This window comes from Phascolarctos cinereus, unplaced genomic scaffold, assembly GCF_003287225.1.
Source record: "Phascolarctos cinereus isolate Bilbo 61053 unplaced genomic scaffold, phaCin_HiC Scaffold_4;HRSCAF=312, whole genome shotgun sequence".
NCBI classification, from domain to species: domain Eukaryota; kingdom Metazoa; phylum Chordata; class Mammalia; order Diprotodontia; family Phascolarctidae; genus Phascolarctos; species Phascolarctos cinereus.
The window spans coordinates 555,071,260-555,081,462 of NW_027555847.1; the positions used below are offsets into that span (position 1 = coordinate 555,071,260).

The 10,203-nt window shown below is 35.3% G+C and overlaps 1 protein-coding gene across 1 annotated transcript in view; it reads left to right on the forward strand.

Moving 5' to 3' along the window:
- DEK (DEK proto-oncogene) overlaps positions 1-8,482 on the forward strand; it is a 29,762-nt gene extending 21,280 nt beyond the window's left edge. The window contains exons 9-11 of the mRNA XM_020986826.2: positions 460-608; positions 5,838-5,906; positions 6,735-8,482. Coding sequence (XP_020842485.1) covers positions 460-608; positions 5,838-5,906; positions 6,735-6,746 — 230 coding nt within the window. The 3' untranslated portion in view covers positions 6,747-8,482. The remainder of the gene's footprint in view (positions 1-459; positions 609-5,837; positions 5,907-6,734) is intronic.
- Positions 8,483-10,203: the final 1,721 nt, after the last annotated feature.

Here is a 10,203-nt window from a genome sequence, read left to right on the forward strand (position 1 = left end):
TATTATATTACACAGCACTAATGACTTCAATTTAAAATTTATGTTTATTCTGGAGGAGTCTTGACAGAATATGGAAGGGTGTTGTTCCATGTCACTAATGTCTTTCCCTATTTCTCCTCTTCTACATGTTAATTTTACCAAGAGATAAATAGGTACTGACAGAAGGAATTGTAATCTAGAAAATGAATTGAAGTGTGTTTTGATGGACCTTTAAGAATACCGAAGTCACATGTTGACAATTTTGTAACTGTTAAAGATTTGCTTAAACAATAGACTTAACTGATTTTAGAAAATAGTTTCACCATTCACATATGGTGATTAGTGAAGTTGGTGAAGAATTATATGTATGCAAACAGTGCAAGCCTAATACTTATTTATGGATTATTTTCTGAAAAATAAATTGCCTTTCTAGCTAAGAAAATCTCTTGAGTTCTATAATAAAATGTTTTCTAAATTTAGAAAGTGAATCTGAAGATAGTTCAGATGATGAGCCTTTAATTAAAAAGCTGAAAAAACCACCTACAGATGAAGAACTAAAAGAGACTGTAAAGAAACTTCTGGCTAATGCCAACTTGGAAGAAGTCACAATGAAACAGATTTGCAAAGAGGTATGTGTACATATTTTTGAATTTATTGTTTTAGTTAATAAATTCCTTGAAGTCCTTTTTCCTTTAATAAATTACTTTCAGACTCTAGTATGTCATTTGGAACAATTATGTAGTAAAGAAATCTTAAGCATAGATGAAATTTTGTATAATTTTTTTATTTATTCATTCAGTTTTAAAAATTTTGAGTTCCAAATTCTCTCCTTCCAACCCCTACTCCACCAGTTGAGAAGGCAAGCAATATAATACCTATTATAGATGTGAAATCTTGCAAAACATTTCCGTATTAGCTACTGCTCCTCCCCCAAAAAAGGCAAGAACAATAAAGAAGATGAAAAAAGCATGTTTCAATCTGCACTCCAAGTTTGCATCAATTCTTTCATCATGAGTCTTTTATCATTGTATTGTTTAGAGTAGCCCAGTCTTCCATAATTGGTCATTACAAATTGCTGTTATGGTGTACAGTGTGCTCCTGGTTCAGCTCGCTTTCCTTTGTATCAGTTCATGTAAGTTTTCCCAGGTTTTTCTAAACCATCCTGCTTGTCATTTCTTATAGCACAATAGTAGTCCATCACAATCATATACCATAAAATATTCAGCCATTTTCTGATTGAGGGGCATGCCCTCAATTTCCAATTTTTTGCTACCACAAAAAGGGCTGCTATAAATATTTTTGTACAGATAGGACCTTTTCCCTTTTCTTTGATCTTTTTGGGATACATACCTAGCAGTGGTATTGCTGTATCAAAGGGTATGCACAGTTTTATAGGTCTTTGGACATGGTTCTGAATTGTTCTCTAGAATGATTGGACCAGTTCACAATACCACCAATAATGGATTTGTGTCCCTGCCTTTCCCTATCCCTTCCAGCACTTATCATTTTACTTTTCTGTCATGTTAACCAATCATATAGGTGTGCGGTGGTTCCTCAAGAGTTTTAATTTGTATTTCTCTAATCAGTAATGATTTAGAGCATTTTTTATGTGACTGTTCATAGCTTTAATTTCTTCTTCTAAAAACTCTTCACCATTTATCAATTGAAGAATGACTTATTTTTATAAATTTAGCTCAGTTCCCTATATATTTGAAAATGAGGCCTTTATCAGAGAAACCTGCTATAAAAATTTCCCCCAGTTTCTAGTTTTCCTCCTAATTTTGGCTGCATTGGCTTTGTTTGTGCAAAAACTTTAATTTCATGTAATCAAAATTATCCATTTTACTTCCTGTGATCTTCTCTGTCTAGAAAATGAAGTGTGTTTTGAATTCCAGTTTCTATTCTTCCCTTTCTCCCCTCCCTGAGATGGTAAGCAATCTGATTTAGGTTATATATGTGCGATCATGTAAAATATTTCCATATTAGTCATTTTGTACAAGAAGATTAAGAAAAGGAAGGAAGGAAGGAAGAAAAAAAAAAGGAAGATTGTACGCTTCAGCCTGTATTCAGACAACATCAGTTCTTTCTCTGAAGGTGGAAAGCATTTTTTATCATGAATCTTTTGGGATTGTCTTGGATCACTTCATTGCTGAGAATAGTTAAGTCATTCACAGTTTTTCATTGAACAAGATTGCTGTTACTATGTACAACGTTCTTGTTCTGTTCAACTTTACTTTGCATCAGTTCATGTAAGTTTTTTTAGGTTTTTCTGAAATCATCCAGCTTGTCATTTCTTATAGCACAACAATATTTCATTACAGTCATATACCACAGGTTTTTTTTAGCTATTCTGCAGTTGATGGGCATCTCTTTGATTTTCCAGTTCTTAACCACCACAAAAAAAGCTGCTATAAATATTTGTGTACAAATAGGTCCTTTTCCCTTTTTTTCGATGTCTTTGGGATCTAGACCTAGCAATGTTATTGCTGGATCAAAAGTATGCACAGTTTTATAGCCCTTTGGGCATAATTCCAAATTACTTTTCAGAATAGTTGAAGGATCATTTTGAATCTTAATTCTATCATCATTTCTAATTGATATCTCTCATGCCATCCACATTTGATGATAATGTGTTTTATATGTCAGTGTATTCACATATATATTTATATATGTGTGTATGTAGTATATTAAAGTTTAAAACTGCACTGAAACTTGGTACTGTAGGGGGTGAAGAAGTATGTGTGTATATGGATGTATCTTAATCGTTGTTGAAAACATTGATGAGGATATAGCAGGCAGGAAGCTTTTTCCAGGTTGACCTCTACATGCTTTGAAGCGTAGGGTTTTTTGGTTTTGTTTTTTGCTGGCTGTGATGACACCTGCCTGTAATCCTTACTGTCTGTGATCCCTTGAGTTCATCAGTTCCGAGCTACAGTAGAGTGAAGCTGATCCAGTATTTGCAGTAAGTCTAGTCAGTCAGTAAACAATTATTAAGCACATACTATGTGCCAGGCATTGTGCTAAGCACTGGGGATACAAAAAGAGACAAAAGACAGGCCCTGCCCTTAAGGAGCTCAAAATAAACAGACAGGATCAGTATGATATGGCTCCAGGAATAGGAAGCTACCAGGCTCCCTAAGGATAGGCAAGGGGATCCAGTTTGGAAATGGAGCAATGGTATTGGACCCATGAATGGCTGCTGTACTTCATCTTGGGCAAAATTTGAAGACCAAGACTCAAAAGAAAGGAAAAGGCATCTCCTTTTTCAATTGCTAATAATTAGAATTTGGCTTAGACCTCCCATCACTGAGCATAATTAATGTCTTTTAGATTGAGTGTCTATGGACTCATATCACTCTTTTCCTCAAAAGTTCGTGAAATAAACAACACTTCTGCCTTCATTGTTTCATCAACTTCCTGAGGTGGAATTTTCAGCGAGTCAGTTTATTAGATTCTCTCTTTTTTGCATAGTTGGGCTTGAGGTTTGGATAGTTGAAGAGCCCGTCCCTTGCCTGTTGTTGTATATTGTCTCTGTCTCTGTTGTGATTCCTAAAGAAAGCATTGTCCATATGTTCTCCAACTGGCCAGACCATCTCTGATGCAATGTCATTTGTGATTTTGTATTTCTCTTTTTAGCCTCATCCACATTTTCCACAATATTTGTGCTCTCAGGTTCTATGTATGGTTTCATATGTTTGCTCTCTTCTACTTTATTCCCTTCCACATACCCTACAATCCAGGTACAGTGGCTTACTTAGGGTTCTCCCTACAAGACTTTCCATCTCTCACCTCCTGGAATGATGTCCCACACCTCTACTGTACCTCCTAGCTTCCTTCCAGAATTAGCTCACATCGCAGGAGGTTGATGCTGTATATCCCTTCAGGCTAAGATTCTTCTGTTTACATTGGTTTGCGCAGTACCTGGCACACAGTAATCACAAAGTGTAACAAAGAACAAGCCTGATGGTGCATGACACAGAGAGCCACACATAGTTAAAGCTTAATAAGTGCCCATTGATTCACAGCACATTACAGGCAGCAACTCAGAAAAGGATGAGAGTGTCTTAGTGGCAAGTTTCTGGAAACATAGATTTGGAGCTAGAAAGAACATTTAAAATCATCTAGTCCACCTGTCATCTTGTAGATGAGGAAGGTGATGACATGAGAGGTAAAATTACTTGCCCAGGGACACCCAGGCCAGTAAATACCTAAGTCAGTATATGTAGCCAGGTTTCTGATTACACATCCAAGGCACTTTGCACTATACCAAGCTTCCTTTTCTTAGGTTGACTGATAACAACAAGAAACGACAACTTCATAATAAGGGAGATTTTTTTTTAATGAATGAATAAAACAAAGATTCAAAAACCAAGGAATATCTAAGGGCAGATAGAGAACGTGCAGTAATTAATGTTCATGGATCATCAAGAAAAGGTTATATGCAGCATTTGTTCTTCAAAGAATTGTGTGTTTTAGTCATCAGAGGGAGGTATGATATAATCAAGTCTAGATTCCTCATTTTACAAGTCCAAAGAGATGGGTGATTTGTTCTAGTTCACATAACTAATTAATAACAGAGCTAGAAAGAGGCCCCAGGTCTCCTGACCCTGAGTCCACTGCTCTGTACTATATTACATCATCACTTTCTTATTTTTGCAAGCACGTAATGTAATGGGCAGCTAACTGGTACATTGGATAGAGTGCTGGACCTGGAGTCAGGAAAACTTGAGTTAAAATTTTAGGCCTCAACACTTACTAGCTGTGTCACACTGGGCAAGTCCCATTTGCCTCAGTTTCCTCATCTGTAAAATGAGCTGGAGAAGGAAATGGCAAACCACTCCAGTATCTTTGCCAAGAAAACCCCAAATGGCATCACAAAGAGTCAGACATGATTGAATAACAACAAAGTGTTTTAAAAAGAGTTCCATTTAAAGTGATGAAAACTATATTTATGCTTCAAGAGTAAGCTCCTGTTTTCCAGTAAATTCACTTGCAGGAAATTTATTGCCTGGTAATGCTAGCTACCCTGTATTAAAGTGCTATTTTAAATTGGTCCTTGGATCCAGATTTTAGTGTTTCTGTTGTTGTTGCTCAGTTATTTTAGTTGTGGCTGACCCTTTGTGACTCCATTTGGCAAAGATACTGAAGTGATTTGTCATTTCTTGCTCTAACTCATTTTATAGATGAGGAAACTGAGGCAAACGGGACTTGCCCAGTGTCACAGATCTAGCAAGTGTTTGAATTCATATTTAAACTCAGATCTTCTTGACTTCTAAGCCCAGCATTCTATTCACTGCACCACCTAGCTGCCCAACTTTAGTATCATCTTTATACTAAATAAAATCCTAATACTTTGGCTAACCAGAACCTCTAAGAGTATGGTTCATTATGGGCCCACATTATACTCTAGACAACAAAGTATAATTATAATGAGACTAATGCATTTTCAGGTTTATCTTTCATCAAGAAAAAATATTTCTTATTGGCAAAATGCATCCTGTAAATTTTTTAAGATAATGATTTCTATGACATAGTAGAAAAAGAAGTAAGAAGGCATTTATAAGAGGAAATAAGATAGAATTAACAACCTGAAGTATCTAATCTGCAGACCAGTAAAACTCTTTTTAGGTCACACACATTGTTAAATATTAATGTAAACGCAAACTCAGTTTTAGTAGTAAGGATTATAAATTTACTATGCTAGAAGAGTGGAAATGTATAACATTAAAATTTCTTAATTTTTACCACGCATATATCAATACTTGTATCTAATGAATTACTTATCTCTTACATGGAGGTAGAAAATATATATTTTGATGATGTAGTCTTTATTCTTTTTCCTTTGTTGCTTTCTATAGGTTTATGAAAACTATCCTGCTTATGATTTGTCTGAAAGAAAAGATTTCATTAAAAAGACTGTTAAAGAGGTAAATATTTTCATTTCTGCCAAGTTTTATTACATTTTATATAACGAGAACATTAAGCTTGCTGTAATTCTTCTCAAAGTATGTTCTCATACATTCCTATTTCATCCTTTTTTCCCCCCTCCTCCGCTTTTTTGGTGAGGCAGTCAGGGTTAAGTGATTTGCCCAGGGTCACACAGCTAGTGAGTGTCAAGTGTCTGAGTCTGGATTTGAACTCAGGTCCATCTGACTCCAGGGCCAGGGCTCTATCCACTGCGCCACCTAGCTGCCCCCTATTTTATTCTCATTAATTCTGTGAGCTGAGCAAATTATTAATCTCACCATTTGACAAATGAGAGGACTAAGAGGTGCAAAAAGCTTGTGACAACTAGGACTACAACTCAGAGGACCTTTTGGTCAGTATTCCTATTGTCATTCCACACATTTGCAATTATTCTTTTGTACTGTATCGTTGTGATTTTTTTCCTTTCAAATAAGTAGAAGAATATATGGTATGTTTTTGTTCCTGGTGCGTACATAATTTCTTGAAGAAAGAAAGAATACATGAATATGTAAGAAAATGACTTGTTACATGCTGCCATTAAGAGTTCTTCTTCCTTTTTAGTACATGTCTTTTACTAAGGTGACTCTTACCTGGCTTCTTAGAATACACTGCTTTCCTCCTGGTGATGTATTAGACATTTCTTTCTTCTCTGTACCTACAGGGATGGGGAACCTGCGGCCTCAAGGCCACTCATGGCTCCCATTGACTCCCACTCCCACCTCTATGCAACATACTCAGAGTATTAAGTTGTGGATATAGAAATCTGATATGTTTCTTTTTCATTTCAGTTAATTTCATGAGACAGAGATAATTTATAAAGGCTGCTGATTTGGATTGTTCCCGTGAATTCAAAGATCTGATAAACACCAGCAAAAAGAATGTATTTCCTTTTCTAAATCTTTGTTGGTTAAGCATTGTGTTAAGCAGAATTGACTGCTGACTTTGTGTCATAAGTGTTATGTAAAAATTTGTTTGAGTTCACCCTTTTAAATTGCATTTCTATGCAGTTTTATTAGTTAAGATTTTTGCATGGCAATGAATGGTCCTTGCTTTTTTTATAGTTGTGTATTTTGTACATTTTGGATTTCTTTATATAAGGTAATGGACTGTTGGACTGTTGTAGCTTTTAGTGTGCTTAATATTAGTGGCTTGCTAATGAAATGCTTTTAATAATCAAGTAGAACAAAAGTTGTTGTAACTATTGGCATCTTATATGCAGAGTTTGGGTTATTGCAGTATTTGGTATAGAAAATATTTTGAATACACATTCTGACTAATAATCTAAACTTAGGGTAGTGTGTTCATTATATTCATGATATACAGTATACATGCTATAAATATTTGGGTGACTAAATCTGAACTATCTTACATATGTACTGCAAATTATCAGCATGATAAAACAATTGGCATAGATGTTATTTTTGTACTTTTAAAAACAGATTTGTTGTATATAAGGTTTTCATATTTCTTTGTGCAAATCAATTTTTTAATCTATGTATCTTTAGAATTATAACATGAAGTGTCAGTGTTTTGCCAGAAGGCTACGATGGAGCAGTGGAAATGGAAGTTATGAAGATAATGCTGAAGGAGTAGTTAGTTTACTCATTCTTTTCCACTTAGTTTTGTTTTGCTTAGGAAGTATAATCTGCTTGTAGCTAGCTATATAATATGACTGCAAATGCATTTTATATTTCAAGGATTAACTTTAGCACATATATAAATCAAAACTGCTTCAGAAACTTTGGAGAAAGGCTCAGATGAGTATAACCACCTCCAGCTCATAATAAACCTGAACTCAGTTCCACATAAAATATAGTACTATTCACAGGAAACAGAATGCTTTTGTAGTAATGATGCAGAAGCTAAACAAATGCCAAATGAAGATAACGTAGTTACATAGTATTCATCAGCGGTGGACCCCTGTGACTAAAAGTATTGCTCAAAAAAGCCAATAGTACATTTATTTTCACATTAATGGATAAATATGTCACATCAGGGCTGTTGGGAGTATAAAGTTTTTGGCCAATCAAGATGTTAGTTGATCTCAACAGAAGGAATCATTTCTCCTGCATGTGATTTTTCATGAGACTAAAATAACACATTTTAGTTTATATTTTATGTAGACCATATCTTAAATCATTTTGCCAGATGAACTTGTGTCAAATTCTGAAACAATTTTGATTTGCTAAAGGGAAACATTTTGGCCTTTGAAGCATTTGAATAAGAAGCATTTCATTGTCTTTGCATCAAGGGACAATGTAAATTACTGAAATCTTGAGTTTCAATGGTATTTTCCATGCAGCATACTGGCACTTGTGTTTCCTTTTAATAGGAAGTTATATTTGATTTTTTTCTTGGATGAAAGTTATTAGACCTTTAGGGTATGCTTATTAATTCAGGTGACTGGAGTAAGCTACATTAAACTAACTTTAAAGCAGATCCCCAAACTGACTTCCGATTTTAAAATAAAATTTCACTTTTTTTTCCTGTGAAACTTGTCACTAAACAAAATTAAAATTGTGAGTACTAAATGTTATATTTGGTCTTTTGCATTTTATTTTTTATACCCTGTTTCTTGTTGTCTTTTGGGAAACTAATTGTAGGGATTGTATTGAATAAAACTGCTTTGTGTTTTTAGTAAATATAAAAAAACTTTAGCCTTTTCTAAAAAACCTCTCATCAAAACCCTCAATTACTTGACTTTTTTTTCTACTTTTAGAAAAAAGTTGCAGTGCTGTTTTAGGAACTAATGTGTTCCACAACAAAATTTGCTTTCAGGGACCAATATGGATTCAACCCAGTCTCAGCCTTGTGTGTCTACCATGATAATTTTATCTCTGGGTCATTATGTTAAATATTATTTAGTGTATTGTACTTAGGTTATATTTTAGGAAGACTTTTTAATAATTTGAAATGAAAGGGGCTTCTTTGATTAATCAAGACTTTGCTGGAGTTTCATAGGTTTCATCATATCTGTGATCTTACATTTCTTTATATAACTCTTTATTCAAACTGCCCTACAGAGCAGAAGCTCAGAACAGTTGATGTAGAGAGCAGGATAGAAAGAGAACCAGTTAGAAGGGTAAAGTAGTGAGAGTTGTAATTCTTAGTGCACTTAACTTTAATGGTTTGTTTATGAAATTCTATTGATGTTTTGACATATAAGCCACCCACAAGTGTTCCACTTCAGGAATGGAGAAGTATATAATTCCTTTATCTGATCATAATCATTACTTTTCTCCCTGTATCTTAAATTCTTCCAAATTCATTTTCCTCACAACTGGCAATCTCTCCTCCTCAGTATTTTGCCAGGCCATCGCCCCTACTTTGGCTTCACTCTCCTTTCCCATTCTTAATCTCTTTGTGAACCAGTTCAGTTCTACATTCATCATCATCTTTTATTTATTATTTTACTTTTCCCCAGTTACAGGTAAAAAAAAATTTTTAATTTTTTTTTAAAACTTTGAGTTCCAAATTCTTTCCCTCCCTCCCCACCCTACCCCCAATTAAGAAAGCAAGCAATTTGCTATAGGTTATACATGCTACACTTGTACTCTTGAATCTCTTTTTCCCTTGACTTCACCCTTAACCAAATCCCAGCCCTGGATTATGCCTACTCCCTACCTCCAACAGGCCTGCTTGTTCCTGGGGGATGTCAGGCAACTACTGACTAGGTCAGTTACAAATTTGTTATACCAGTTGGGCACTACTTTTACCCTTCTAACTGGTTCTCTTTCTGTCCTGCTCTCTACATCAACTGTTCTGAGTTTCTGCTCTGTAGGACAGTTTGAATAAAGAGCAACAGAGCTACACAGGGTTAGCAGTTAAGACTTTTAATAGAAGAGAATAGATCCCAACAGGGAACAGTGTATGTGGCCCCCTTTCCCCTAATTATGGGCAACACCCAGTGGAGTGACGACTTCAAAGGCCCAGAGCCCCACAGGGCCTAATCTTATATCCAGTGTTATATCCAGTGGCACCAATAAGAGACTGTACTGTCATCCATACGGGATGGGGACCATTGAAATGAGGGTGTTTTCTAAATTGTTTTAGTGAAGAATGAGGGACAGAGATACACAAAACTTAATTCTAACTGTACCATGTAAGAAGTATGGTGGAAAAGGTGAAGGTAATGCCTGGTCTCTGTATACATGCATATTTTGGGGAGGGGGAGGGGGATAATCCATACTGGTCGAACAGTTTTCATTGGTTCACATGCTGTCCTCAAATTTTCCAAGCAACTGTCCCTTATCTCAT